At 45.0% G+C, this 15,191-nt stretch overlaps 1 protein-coding gene across 2 annotated transcripts in view; it reads left to right on the top strand.

Annotated features, from left to right (window-relative positions):
• ARIH2 (ariadne RBR E3 ubiquitin protein ligase 2) overlaps window positions 1-13,157 on the top strand; it is a 52,670-nt gene extending 39,513 nt beyond the window's left edge. For both annotated transcript variants that reach the window (XM_060239393.1, XM_060239392.1), the window contains 8 exons: window positions 605-722; window positions 2,426-2,476; window positions 2,589-2,610; window positions 2,828-2,979; window positions 5,216-5,359; window positions 6,304-6,372; window positions 11,704-11,787; window positions 12,636-13,157. In XM_060239393.1, coding sequence (XP_060095376.1) covers window positions 605-722; window positions 2,426-2,476; window positions 2,589-2,610; window positions 2,828-2,979; window positions 5,216-5,359; window positions 6,304-6,372; window positions 11,704-11,787; window positions 12,636-12,707 — 712 coding nt within the window. In that variant the 3' untranslated portion in view covers window positions 12,708-13,157. The remainder of the gene's footprint in view (window positions 1-604; window positions 723-2,425; window positions 2,477-2,588; window positions 2,611-2,827; window positions 2,980-5,215; window positions 5,360-6,303; window positions 6,373-11,703; window positions 11,788-12,635) is intronic.
• Window positions 13,158-15,191: the final 2,034 nt, after the last annotated feature.

Raw genomic sequence — 15,191 nt, 5'->3', positions numbered from 1 at the left:
CTCCTAGAGTTGATTCAGGCTACCTGATATTCTTTTCTTCTCCCCACCAAAAAGATACTGTTCTTGGGATCTGAAATCTATAGTGGTTGTTCACAACTGAGCAGCCCTGTTCTTATATTCTGCCTTCAGTGACCTGACCCATTTTCTGCTTTTGGCAAGGGGGGTGGTGGTACAAAAAAAGTTCACAACTCTGGACCAAGCAAACCAGAATCCTGGTATCTGTTTGTGGAGCACATTAATTTGTTTTGCTAAGCTCCAGTTCTAAGCAGGGCATTTTAGCCCTCCTGGAAATCTGACTAGGCCTTCTTTTTATCTTGCGATTTCATCATACATTGACCACTCACTTTTCAAATTTATCGTTAACATAAAAGTGCTAGAAACTTGCATTTAAGTTATTTCAGTTTTAATCTTTTTGTTGATATGAGTGAGATTCCCTGGACACTAAATTATTTGTCTACTACCAAATTGTTGACACCTTCCACAGCACTTGTAGAAAAAGGCAGAAGCCACACAGCGCCTCTTTTTTTATGTACAAAGAGTCATTCAGTCTCATGTATTAGCATTCATGGAAAATTGACTTATCTTTCCCTTTGCTTGCTTTAAGTTTCAAGTGTCGGCAGATGTACCACGCTCCCACAGACTGTGCCACCATCCGAAAATGGCTCACCAAGTGTGCAGATGACTCTGAAACAGCTAACTACATCAGCGCTCACACTAAGGACGTAAGGCATGGGGGCATTAGAAGTTTCATTTATAACTTTGCCCATGCTGAGAGCTTGGGGGAGGAGAGTCATGTGGTACTTAATTTATATTTCATTTAACTCTAAAATATGGTGTAAACAAGCTGCCAACAGCTAGCTTATATTTAGTATAATATTAATAGGGGACTTGCTGTTCAAGCAGCATATTTATATTTCCTTCCCTTCTGTTCCTCCTTTCCTTCCTTTGACTTCCCACTCATCGATCAAGCTTGTTTAGCATGTGAGGCAGTATGTGTGGTATAGCCAGAAGATCTTAAGATTGTCTGGCAGTCAGAAGTTCTAGCTCTTTTAACATTATGCACCACTAGGTGGCGAGCGCTACCTGTGAGAAGTATCCCTACCTTTTGTTTGCAGTCAAGTCACAGCTTACTTATGGTGATCCCATAGGGGTTTAAAGGCAAGAAATGTTTCAGAGGTGGTTTGCCATTTGCTTGCCTCTGCATTGCGCCCCTGGTATTCCTTGGAAGTTGTTCTTCCAAATGCTAGCCAGGGCCGACCCTGCTTAGCTTCCAGGATCCAGGTCAGAGCATAACCAATGTATATATCCCCCTTGTGGAAAGAAAAAAAAAACTATTGAATTATTAGGTAAGGTAAGAGGGATTAGGGCTGATATAAAGCATAAAAAGGCACCCAGATATGATAGGGCACACTCTGAGTAATGGAGAAATTAAGCCACATCATTACCACAGGAGATAATCATTCACTGCCACAGGAGGTGGTGGCGGCTACAAGCATAGCCAGCTTCAAGAGGGGATTGGATAAAAATATGGAGCAGAGGTCCATCAGTGGCTATTAGCCACAGTATATTATTGGAACTGTCTGGGGCAGTGGTGCTCTGTATTCTTGGTGCTTGGGGTGGGAGGGCAAAGTGAAAGGGCTTCTAGACCCACTTGTGAACCTCCTGATGGCACTTGGTTTTTGTTTTGTTTTTTGCTGCTGTGTGACACAGAGTGTTGGACTGGATGGGCCATTGGCCTGATCCAACATGGCTTCCCTTATGTTCTTATTACGGAATTGCAATTTGGAAAAAGATGAGCAAAAGACCCAGGCTTGCCTAAGGCAGCTGCAGCACCTGGAAAAGGCCCTCACCCATATCCCTGGGACTTGAAATATGTTTTAGCCCTATTACAAGGTGCTTCTTATTTTGGAGACCTTTCAAGATAAGGAACCCCCTGATGGCATTGAAGAGCAGAGGAAACTAAGAACCACCAGCAGCGACATGGGAGCACAGCAACATAAAACTTCAAATATGAGCAGTGGATTTAAGGTCAATTGGCAATGCTCTTTTCAGTGTTTCTGGAGTTTATCTTTGTGAAACTGAAGGTAGAAAATCTTATAGATGCTTTGTTTTTAATTGATGATAAGAACTTGGAGCAAACTGATAAGATCTCAGTATTATCTCCTGCTTTTAGGTTGTTTGAGTTGATGGGTTTAGTGTTTTACATAGGATTTTTATGTTAGCTGCTTTAGGGACCTTTAGCAGTGTATAAAATTGAAAGCAGTGTATAAATTGAATGAATAAAGAGGAGGACTGAAATACAATTAATGTAAAGTTAGAGAAAAAGGAAAAAATCAATATGGAACTGAAAAAGGCACGAGATATCAAAGAGTGGAAAGACTGAAACATGAACAGGGATCTAATATACACTTCTTTTCCTCCCCAGTGTCCCAAGTGCAATATCTGTATTGAAAAGAATGGTGGCTGTAATCACATGGTAAGCAGTTCCCTGAATAAAATCGAGATTAATTTTCAAAAGTTCTTCAGTTGTCTTTGTTTGAGCCTTGCCTTAAAGCTTTCTATCTCTGTCTCTCTCTCTTTTCTTCTAGCAATGTTCTAAATGCAAACATGGTAAGTAGACAGAATCAAGAAGTTTTTAGTGGAGTGGGAAGGGGAAGGCTTATTTTTCTTTCTGCTTTGAACACAGCCTTAATGATCCATTAAAGCACTCTGGATTAACAGTGTATAGTGACCCCTTGAATAATTTTCATTTACTGGGATGGGAGCTAGCTTTGTTGCTTTTTCATAAACATTGCCATGTAACTTGCACTCTCCTTTGCAATAACAGACTTCTGCTGGATGTGTCTGGGGGACTGGAAGACTCACGGCAGCGAATACTACGAATGCAGTCGGTACAAAGAGAATCCTGATATTGTAAACCAAAGTCAGCAAGCACAGGCCAGGGAGGCCCTTAAGAAGTACTTGTTCTATTTTGAGAGGGTAGGAGACATCTCCTTGGCCAGAGCCAACTGTAGCCTTTTAAATGCGGCCAGCCTTGTGCAAAGGTCAATGCAAACAATGACTATGTGAGAAACTGCATGTAATAAAAAGTTCCGTGTAGTCACAGTAGTTTCAGAAGTCTGTGTTAAAGATACTTAAATGTATTCTTCCAGATGCTGGCTCCTTTCCAGAAAATCCCTGCCAGCAGTGTTGAGAGTGTTTCTTTGCCAAGGCCACAGCAGTAACTTGCTTTAAGTTCCCTGACACTGAATTGCCAATGTTATGCGGTAAATTAGAATATTCTATAAGGCTGCAGTTTGCCTCCTGCATCCCCCTGCACCAGAAATGCTGAAAACTCTTTTAGCTTGCAATTTTTGGGGAAGTGCTTACCTATACAAGGAACATTGAACACCTATGTTCTGTGCTTCCATTATGTAAATAAGCTGTTTACATTTTGCATACTTAAGGCTCAATCAATGGATCTTTATGGTTTCCAAAGCATTACCTAGTTGTGGTACTTATACGAAGCTCCTTTGAGTATAATGAGTTTGGATTGGTAGCAGTGCTTTAGTGTTCTTGGGCAGAGATCTTACCTCTCTTCGGTATCTGTGGTCCCTTTAAATGCCAGCTATTTAATCCAGAATGGTTTATTTGAAAGGCATAAGGTGCTGCTACTGAGACTGGGTTGAAAAGAGCATGTTCCTGCCAGAGGTGATTATCCTTTCAGCAGCTGCTGTTTTGATATGCCAAATTGCTTTTTTAAAATAAAAATGAAGGAGAGATTTAAAAAAAAATCATCAGGATCTTGAATAAGGGAGAAGGATGAAGCTACAGAAAATAATACAGGTAGCTGTCCAAATGTGTGGTAGGAGAAATATGGAGAAATGAAGTAACAACCCAGAAGATAGATGTATGAACCGCCTCGTAACTTCCTTTCAGTGTATCTGAGGAAGTGTGGATGTGCATGAAAGCTCACATTTTGAATGGAAACATTGTTGGTCTTAAAGGTGCCACTGGACTCAAATTAAAGCCAGAGGTTAATATAGAATCTGTGAGAGTGAAAAGAAGCCAGTGCCACTCAGAAACTTCAATCCTTCACCAGCTGTTAGCTCTCACATTTTTATCCTACTCTTCCTCCAAGGCTGCATATAGAGTGTTCCTCTCCTCCATTTCCCCCCTTATCAGTCCGATAAGGTTGGTTAGGCTGAGAGGATGGGACTGGGCTAGAGTCACCAAGCCAATTTCCATGGCGGAGTGGGGAGTCAAAACCTGGGTTACTCTTAACTGCTATACCATGCTAGTTTACTTTTGTAAATTCTGCCTGTCAGTTTCCAAATAATTACCATCATTACAATGCTTTGATAGCTAGTTTTGAAGAATTTTTACTGTGTAAGTAAAATTTACTTACTGTGTAAGTAACCAATTAACATTGGCATGTGTAATATTCTAATTTGGGGTTGTAAGCAATTGTGAGGACCACTTAAGAGTAGAAGAGTCATGTACCATTAAAATATAGCAAACACTGAGAACTGGAAACTGTCCTTTGAAAAGGAAACCAGCATTCTCAGGAAACTAGACTGTGACCTGCTTACAAAAAACACTTAACATGGCACATCTGAACACTTTTTTTAAAAAAAGCAAAACACAAATGCTGATGATTCAGGAAACTGCCACATGTACAATGTAACCAGTGTTCCCTCTAAGCTGTGTTCATGTGAGCTAGCCCACAGTTTTTTAGCCTCTGACTCACACATTTTTGTCTTAACTCAGCTTGCTCAGGAAGGATGGCCCCTGAGCACACTAATTTGTGCAGTAGCTCACAACTTTAATGTCAGTAGCTCACAAGGTAGAATTTTTGCTCGCAAGACTCCACATTTTAGAGGGAACATTGAATGTGACCCAAAACATACCCAGTCCCATGAGCCATTTCCCTCACCACTATCAATTCAAATACCTAGCAGGACTATTGACATGAGTAGCATTGTCTCATCCCTTTCAGTAATACATTGTCAAAGCATAATGGAGTGGTATCAGAAAGTGTCTGGGAGATGTTTGCATTTCAGTACATCTTGCCTCTTGTGATGGAAAAGCTTAGAGCTGAAAAAGGTGCTTCTCAACTCTCCCCGCCCCCCCCCCCCCCCCAAATTAGCTGGTCTGGTGGACTTAACTCCAGCCTTTTCTTCTCCTTTTGTTGAAAGACTGCACTCATCTCACATCTTTTTCTTCCTTTCTGTAGTGGGAAAACCACAATAAGAGCTTACAGTTGGAGGCCCAGACGTACCAGCGAATTCAGGAGAAAATACAAGAACGGGTGATGAACAACCTGGGAACATGGATAGACTGGCAGTATCTACAGAATGCAGCAAAGCTCCTTGCAAAGGTTGGTTTCTGTGGCTCATTAGCATCAAAACAACTTTTGTCAGAAGAAGAGTGAAGTGGCAGTTTGGCCATGAGAGGCAGCAAAGCATAGACGGTAGTACTGTGAGGTGGCACCTCTGGAATTTGGAGGGTTATCCGATGTTTGGTATAAAGTGCCAACCCTTTCTAAGGGTGGTTTGTGTCTCAGCACACTGAATTGATCTCTGCTAGAAATCCAGAATAGACATCAGGGACACTGTGGCGTTCCCCTCCCACCACTGCTAAATCTTTAGGGTTAATACCACAAGCCTCCAAAGTCCCAGGTATCCCATCACAACATACTTGAATGGGTATGACTACCCTTAAATAGATGACCCCTACCCCTATTTATGACTCCCTATTTAGATATAAGTACTTAGGGAAATTGTTCAATCTGTGCATATAACCATTGTATCTACTTAGTTACATATTTTATATCAGGGATGGCCAAACTTGGTTAATGTAAGAGCCACACGAACGTTTGAGAGCCACAAGGAAGGAAGGAAAATAGATGGAGGATGGAGAGGTGGAAAGCAAGCAACTTTAACTTGAAATGCATTCTCCAATTCTTAAATGTGATGGCTGGCTTAGCTTGGAGAAGTGATTAAAGAGAGAAATGCCTTCTCTAAGCCGACCAACAGGGCAGTGGAGGCTTCGAGAGCCACACAATATGTGTGAAAGAGCCCTCCAGAGCCACAGTTTGGCCACCCCTGTTTTATATTATTATATGCTTCCTGTGTGTAACTCCGTCATATGATAAATAATAACCACATTGCGTGGCACTGTTGTATAGCACTTTCGGCCAGTGTAACTGCTGAAAGCCAATGTTATTTTCCAAGAACTAATGCTGACAGCCTGCATTGGGAGAAAAAGAGTAGATTGTGTCGGCATGCATCCCAATCTTTTTCTTTTTCTCTTTCTTTGTAGTGTCGTTACACGCTACAGTACACATATCCATATGCCTATTATATGGAATCTGGTCCCAGGAAGAAATTGGTAAGATGTGGCTCATGTTTTTGCTGGCATCTCGGGGTTTCTATTAAGCTCTCATCACCACAGGTGTCATTATCAGTTCTCGGGTCACATCTCCTGTTCGCGGCCTTGGTTACATAGCAACTAGCCAGCACCCACGGTCCTTCTTCAAGTAGCTGGCATGGAAACAAGGGTGTACATGTGTAAGGTTTTTAGGCAGGTCTAGTTCAACAGTTACTTTATTTATAATCCTTTTGATTGGGAAAGGTCCCAGGTATTTCATCCCTAATTTCTTACAGTTCTGTGCATTAGGTAAGTATTTGGTTGAAATATACACTTCGTCTCCCACTGCCAAATCCCACAGCTTATAGGCTTTTTGCGCCCTCTGTAGTTGTTTACTTATGACTGCCCAGCCCCTTGCAATCCCTTGCCCCCATTCCATAAAATCCGTGGGGGGCTGACGCAGGGGGGGCAAGTTCAGGGAACAGCTTGCTCTCATATCCATATACCGCTTGGAAGGGGCTTACTTTGGTGGCGCTATGCACTGTTGTTGTAAGCATCGAAGGGGGTAAATCCATTATAAAATCCATGGATATACATTCCCAAGGGCGTGAAGCGAGGAAGCGGTTGTAAGTGTCTTGGCGGCAAACCCCCCCTCTTTTTTGCCATTATACAGGTGGGGCATCCTGCTGTGTATTCCCCTACATCCTTCCACAACCCCAGCCACCAAAATTGTCTTTGAATCAAATGCATTGTCTTTACAAATCCGAAATACCCCCCCTCCCCCAACTTGGAATCGTGCGCTCTTTGGATCACTTGTTTCCGCAGGGGGGGGCGGTTTGTAAAGTTTCAACCCTCAACGCCACAGCCCATCTCCAACCTTCACCAATTGTAACTCCTCCCCTGGGGGGTTGTCTTGGACAGCTTGTTTCAGTTCTCCTAGGAACCCGTCTAGGGATGCCCCCCCTTTCAGCTTTGCACACGCGTGGTTACCAATGAGCTGAGCTGGGAGGGCGTTAACAGTGAGTCGATAATTTGCTCCCTCTTGCTGTCGTGTTGAGGGAGGCGGGACAGCGCATCCGCCAAAAAGTTCAGCTTCCCGGGGATGTTCCCTAGCTTGAAGTTGAACCACCGGAATAGCCCCGCCCACTGTACTTGTTTATTATTGAGGTTGTGGGTAGCAATGAGGGCGGCTAAATTCTTGTGATCTGTCCATATTTCAAACGGCTCTCACAGCCCCTCTAGGTAGTGCCTCCATTTTTCTAGGCCAGTTTGATAGCAGAGGCTTCTTTGTTCCACATTGACCGGTATGCGCAAGGATGCAATTGACCATCTGGCTCCTCTTGGAGCAATAAGGCAGCGTGGGCGACGTTGCTCGCGTCACATTGCACCACAAACCTTTTGTTTTAATCGGGGTGTATTAGGCAGGTCTCGGATGTAAACTGGACTTTCAGTTCATCGAATGCGTTTTGATACTCCTCCATCCACAGGAGGCTGGAACTACCCTTTGTGGCTTGCGGCCCCTTCCCCTTGGTTTTCAACAGTTCTGTGAGGGGTAGGGTGACCTCGGCAAAGTTATTAACGAGCCCCCTATAAAAATTTGCAAACCCGAGGAAACTCTGGAGCTGTTTGCAGGTTCGAGGGGATTCCCAGTCCACCACTGCTTGTACTTTGGCTGGGTCCATCCCCAGCCCCCCTGTGGAAATGCGGTAACCCAGGAAATCAAGCTCCATTTTGTGGAACTCACACTTTGACAGTTTGGCAAACAATTTATGCTCATACAAAGTCTGTAGCACCTCCCTCACCAACTGGATATGTGAGGGCAGGTCTTGCGAATATATCAACACGTCATCCAGATAGCAGACCACACCCTTATATAGGTACTTGTGTAACACCTCATTGATTGGGTTCATGAATACTCTCAGGGCCTCTTTGAGACCGAACGGCATGACCAAATACTCATATTGGCCAAGTGGTGTGTTAAAGGCAGTTTTCCACTCATCCCCTTCCTTGATGCACACCCGGAAGTAAGCGTCTCAGAGGTCAAGTTTGGTGAAAATTTTCTCTTGGGACACCTTCCCTAGGAGATCCCGTATGAGGGGGAGGGAATATGCATTACTCATGGAAATTGCGTTCAAGCCGCAAAAGTCAGTGCAAAGTTGTAAACTGCCGTCTTTTTTCTTCTTGAACAACACCGGGGCGGTGTGGGGGGGATTTGGCAGGTCATATGAACCCTCTACACAGGTTGAGTTCCAGGAATCTTTGCAGCTCCTCTCTTTCCTCCCAACTTGACTTTGGGCAGTGGCTCCCCCTCCACCAATTCAATGGCACAGTCAGTGGGTCTGTGAGGGGGGAGTTCATCCGCCTCTTGGGCATCGAATACTTCCTGCAAATCTTGATACTCGGGGTAGACTGGGTACTTTCACCTTGGTGACTCAAAGTTTCTTGAGCTGGAGAGGTGGTGGGCCCCCCATTCTTTGTTCCACCTGTGACTCTTGCACACCGGATCTAAGAAGTAAATGGTGCTCCTGCTCCACTGGATGAGCGGGTCGTGATTGGCTAGTCACTCCAGGCTGAGGACAGCTTGGAATTTGGCAGCCGGAGCAATAATGAAAGTGTGGGGTTCCCAATGTTCCCCCACCCCCAAAGCACACACTTCAATCCCCGTCCTACACGGCTCCCCCTTCATCAGGTTCCCATCCATCTGCTCAAACACACAGAATTCTTGAAAGGGTACAGTTTTTAGTCTTAATGCTTCCACCAGACTCGGAGACAATAAGTCTTTGGAACATACCGAGTCTAGTAGGGCCCTGATGCAGGAAAACCGTTTCTTAACGGGGTTTACTAGAGTTATTGGTACATAATACAAAGTCGCAGATAATCTCACCGTAGTGGCACAGCCATGGCTTTGACCTGCTGTTGTGCGCTCCTCACAGCAGGTTTGGGTCTTTCCCGACAACTGGGCTCCTTCGTCCTCCTCCTCGGACTCCTTGGGGATCGGTTCCCGGAACTGCAACACTGCTGACTTGGCCTTGGTCATTGGGGCTCTGAGGCCACCGGTCTTCTTCTTCGCCTCCGGTTTTAGGGGTGTGGAGGTTCTCGGCTCCTTCAGCTTGCTGGGACACTCTCTGGTGATGTGATTTCCCCCCCACATTTGAAGCACAACTTCGCTTTGGCTCTCTGGTCATGCTCCTCCTGCGAGAGCTGCTCCGGGGCTCGTTTGGCCAAACTGGCTCAAGGCGTCTTCTCCCAAGCTTCTTTTGGGGGCCCCCCTGGTTGTTTCTTATGGAGGGCAATCATCTTGTTGTGGTCCTCTATCTCGCAAGCTAACTGGGTCCACCCGACCAGATCTCGTGATTCCAACTTCAGAGCCTCCCCATAGTTGTGGGAATTTAGGCTCATTTTGAATTGCTCGATTCTGGCCCCATCGTCCCATCGCTAGACCTTGGAATTCAGCTCCCTGAATGCTCTGAGGTAGTCTTAGACCGGCGCCTTACTTCAGGTCCTGCAGGGCTGCTATCGCGTTAGTTTCTTGTAGGGGGTCCTCAAAGTGGCATCGCAAAGCCCTCAGAAGGTCAGTGGCTTTCAGGGCGGGGGACCATTTCTCAAACAGGGTAACATACCATCGAGCCGCTGAACCCCAGAGACAGCTGCCTATGTACACCACCCGCGACTGTTTCGTCAGGAAGTTGCAGGCCCAGACACTGAGGTGTCCCTGCACCGTCACGATGAAATAGGCCAGTTCTGACGGGTCCCCATCGAATCTTGCCTCACTCAGGGCCCCCCTGGTACCGGCGCTGGTTCCTCTGGCCCAGGTTGGGGTTGAGGTATCAGGCCGTCCTCCGCAGGCAGGTCCCCCCCAGCAGGGGCTTCCCCCCCCCCGGTGGGGATCGTGGTCTTTCATCCCCCCGGGGGCTGGTTGTGGGGGGGAGCAGCTGCGATCCGCTCCCCTGTCACTGCACTTGCTGGGTGAGGTTCTGTATTTCATGGATCATGAAGGTGTGAATGGCTTGCATCTCCTCACGAAGTTGGCCACTTTGGACGGCTAGGGCTTCTTGCATCCACTCCGCGGTCGTGTCCCCGGACCCACCAGCCCATGAATCCTCTCCCCGACTCCTGTCGCGTGGAATCCCCACGGTGATAGGAGCGTTGCAGCCCCAAGAGTTGGTGGTATTGCAGGGGTTCCTCTCTCAGATCTCTGATAATACTCTTCCGGAAATCCATGGAACCCCAGTCCTTTCTCCGCACCGTTACAGTGACCAGGGTGACCCGCAGCCCTTTGGACTTCGGTTCTTCCTCCCCGTCCGTCTTGGTAATCCCTGTAGCCTAGTCCTGTTCACCAGCCATCATGAGTCTGGGATTAGGCTAGGCCAGGGTAATTGTGAATTTTGACAAAATGTCAGATCCAGAGCCAAGGAAAAGACAAGTAGAGTTCAAAATCTTTATTTCAGCTTCATGGGCATACACATGCGTTGTCAGAACTGACAAGCCTGCCAGTTCTCCCAGTTTATAAGCCTTTGCCCTGACCGTTATAATTCAAGCCAAAGCGCACCAAGCTAAAGTGGGGGGTTTGCGCAGGGTTTCTATTAAGCTCTCATCACCACAGGTGTTATCAGTTCTCAGGTCGCATCTCCTCCTGTTCGCGGCCAGCAACTACATCAAAGCGTCATAGCTAGCACAAGCATTGTATTGTATAGCTGGATACATATGGCAAGAGGAACAAGATGGAGTGACTCTTGACACTAGATGGTGCTCTTCCGGATCTCTGCAAATGTTTGTTTTGCAGGAAGAGAGGCAGGCCTCACAATGAACTCTGTTTCAGCCTGTTTCACAAATGCGCTTTTGTTCACTAACCCTCCAAATGCAACACTCTGAAAAAAGGGGGGTTGGAGCCTGAAAGAGATGGACAGCGATCCCATTGAAAGAAAATATTAAATGTGTGTGGCTAGCATGTAACAGCTCTGCCTCCCTTTTGAATTCAAAAGGGTTCCTTGTTAAGATGTTTTAATTTATAAAATCTTTAGATTTCTGGATATAAGAACCCTTGATGAGAGCTCCCAGATAGGCAGGGAAAATAGGTGCGACTGAGATCTGAACTGACTTCAAGTCTATCACCTTTCTGGTGTGCATGTCAGTTGACACCAGATGCGACAACTCATCATACTGGTTATCTGAGACTTTGAAACCTGCCTCCGTCTTGGCATGTAGCTTCTCGCTTCTTTAGAAGAGCATTTTGAATGTGAGCAGCAGCAGTAGGATGCTTTTCTCAAAGCAATAGACTGGGGGTTGGTGAGGGTAGCGCAAGGCACTCTTTCTGTCTCCGTTCTCCCAACAGTCTATTCTGTTTGGTTCCAGTTTGAATACCAACAAGCTCAGCTGGAAGCTGAAATAGAAAATCTGTCATGGAAAGTGGAGAGAGCCGACAGTTATGACAGAGGGGTAAGTAACAGCCTTTGTCCATCCCCCTCCCACATAATCTTTCCATTCATCATCTCAGCACCCATCTAGGCAGCAGGTCTTGACCTGCTCAACCTGCAAACCAAGAGATTGTCCATGAAGTGAAGGAAGACATATACTGCTCCTGATACCTCAGGGTTTTACTTGAACAGGATTCAGGACAGGCAACATACAAATAATTTCAAGCGGGCAGCCGTGTTGGTCTGAAGCAGTTGAACAAAGCAGGAGTCAAGTTTCACCTTTAAGATGAAGTTTAAGTTGATCTTAAAGGTGAAACTTGACTTCTGCTTTGTTCATATAAATAATCTAAAACTTTCACAGGCGGATGCACATATCTACCCTCTTCCTAATCCTTTTAAAGGGAGATGCCAGGAACCGAACCCAGGACCTTCTGTATGCCAAGGATATGCTTTACTGCTGAGCCCACAGCCCCCTCCCCAGGAGGTTAGAAAATCACTATTTAAAAAATTGGTTTTGAGATGAATTTTTAGGTTTATCTGGGGACCACCAGCTGTGTGCCCTGTTCAGCTGTCCCTGAAGTGATTGCTGAAGATTCAGATTTTATTTATTTTAGATTTTTATGCCGCCCACTCCGTGAGTGGATGTAAGAAGTCAGTCTTTTAAGAGGTTCTTATTCTAAGCCCTATGCCTTGGATCCCTGTGGCAGCTGGGGCCAGATGAAAGGCAGAGCCCCCCCCCCCCCCGAATTTCTAGAAAGTATTTCTCTGTCTGCTTTGTTCATGCAGTATGTGGAGATCCATTTCTTTTCAAGTCCAAAACAAATACTCTTGGTTCTATTCGCTCTTTCTCTCTTTTTTCCCACTGCCTAGGACTTGGAGAATCAGATGCACATAGCTGAGCAGAGGAGGAGGACCCTGCTGAAAGACTTCCATGACACATAAAGCAGCAGGAGGCATCAAGGCTCAGGGGTGAGAGCAGAGCAAGATGGTGGCAAGAGCCAGTGTCTGAAGCAGCGTGAGAATCTGGCTCCACCCCCTCCACAGAGAAGGGCTGAGGACAGCACTGAACCCTCCCTTGCAAACCAGACATGAGCTAGCACCACAGCTTAGTTCTTCTGTTGTTGGGTTTTTTTCTTCTTTTTCCGCTTTTTGTTTCTGCCAGGCTGGAGTTCAGACGTGGGCACCTTTTCCTGGGACATTTTCTTCCCTGGTTCTTGGTTGTTCTGGGAGGGTTCTGATATTTCCCCTCCCAAATGGCTGTTAATAGTGTTAGATCATTACAAACTTATGTAATTTTCGACAGTTGTACAATTATACAAAACGAACCCTAGAATAACACAAAAACCCTTTTTAAAAATAAATTGGAATTGGAGTGTGTTTCCTTTTTGATAAGCTGCTTGTAAAGTTAATGGCTTTTCTTGTTAATTCACACACACCCTCCCTTCCCTTCTTCCAGTCATCTTTTGCACTGGTGATTATGAAACAATCTGACTTTCTGTTGGCACCTCTTCTGTGTGCTGTTTGTATTGCTTGTTTTGTGACTGCATGAGAAGAGCAGTTCCTGGGCCAGAAGACCATCGGGAATGGCCAAGGATAAGCTTACAGTCAAGTGGCTCTCCTGTTCTTTTCTGGCTATTCAGGGACAGTCGAGTAAAGCTCAGGGGTGGGAAGCCCAGTCCTGCTGTTCCATACATTCTCTTGCTAATCTATACATCTGAGCTTGTCCTCTGCATGGATTTGTTGCTTGACTTTTGTTTCTCTGGACTACTCTCCTTTGCCAAAAACTAAAAACGCTGCAAGGGATTATGGCACCGCAGTCTCTCTCCTTGATGGCATCATAAACAGGCATTGGCTTTGCTTGAGAGCAGCAGGAACAAGCCAAGTTGCATATCTGTGCAACTCAGTCACTTACAAACTTGATCCTTTACATGACTGTAAGGCGATACATCCAGCTTGATCCCTCTTGCCCTGACAAGACCAGACTTTCCCCACTGCTGCATCAAGGCAAAGCTGTGACACTTGACATGATGCTTGATAAGGGGGAAAAAAATCTTTGCTGTGTAAGACAAATCCTTAGAAACATATGCCAGTGGTAAACTTACACTGTTTCCCTGGAAACTACACCACTTGTTGTAAAGCAGGCTGCAGATTTGGCAGCAGAAGGGTGTACTTTGCTTAGTATTCAGGTTTGTGAGGGGCGTGTTATGGCAAGAGGATTCCTGAATGCATTTAAATGTAAAATTTCCTCTGTTTGGTTTAGTAAGAACCATACAATCACCGTACACAACCACCATACAAAAACTCTTTAGGTATGTACATTGTATGGGCCATAATATACCTAGGAAGACCAAATTGATGGCTTTCTCTTAGTGTTGCTATGATCACTGGATGTAAATGAGAACATCCAGTTTCTCTGCCACTTTCTGTGACCCTTCTTTCACTGAACACTTCTTTGTGCATGGATCATGAACTTTTGGACTGGATAAGAAGAATTGACTAGGATTATTGTTCTGTGCTTAGTACGCTTGTCTTACTGGGCTTTTTAGTAGAAGCTTCTTTTAAAAATCATTGTTGGCCTTTTTCCTAGTTCTTAAGACAACCTGCTCTGCCACCCTCTCTTGCTTCAACTGCTCCCACTACCTCGAGCACTCTAAGGAAAATGGTTATGCCCATCCATCTGCTTGTTCCTTTAAATAAATGGTCTCAGGATGTAAAAACATACACACAGCAGCCAACTAATCAAAGGTTAAAGAAGAGTGAAGGAATATAACTAGGCTAAATTATAAGTCCTTGGGAGAGAGAATAAACAGAATGACTAAGAGACAATCTTCTAGCAAGTGCAAAAAGAGAGTTCAGTGTGTGTATGTGATGTTAATCAACAGGATATGTTAACATTCATTCTATTATTGGTTTGATGAGGTGCATGAAGTACTTGTGCAGGATTATGTTGTTAACCCAACTGCTGTTGGCCAAAGATTAGTCTCTTGATAAGAGAGCTGCAGTTAATTCCTGCTGATAAATGCCAGCATGATCTCCTAGCTTATGTTTATGTTCAATCTTCTGTGCATCAGGCATTTCCTCATCTGTACAATTTAGGCAGAAGCTGTCTTATTCACTAAACTAATCTACGGAAGGCTACATGACTCTCTCTCTCTAGCCCAGAATTGTGTATGGCACAAGATCCAGCCACAGATTGTTGAATGCAATGGCAGCACATTAGCATGAAGTTGAGCAAGTGTCAGGTTTACAACCTGTGATGGCAAACATCAAATTTTCTAACTTTGTGGCCCTGCAATTTTCAACTAGATTAGATGGCTAGAGCCAGTCCCATATTCAAGCTGCCTTTAACCATGAGGAAAGGTGGAATGTAAATGTTTTAATAAACATTGCTTTTAGGTGTACCATATAAAAGCCCTATTTGGTTGG

The sequence above is a fragment of the Heteronotia binoei genome, chromosome 5, assembly GCF_032191835.1.
Source record: "Heteronotia binoei isolate CCM8104 ecotype False Entrance Well chromosome 5, APGP_CSIRO_Hbin_v1, whole genome shotgun sequence".
NCBI lineage: Eukaryota > Metazoa > Chordata > Lepidosauria > Squamata > Gekkonidae > Heteronotia > Heteronotia binoei.
This window is presented reverse-complemented; position numbering and strand designations above follow the sequence as displayed.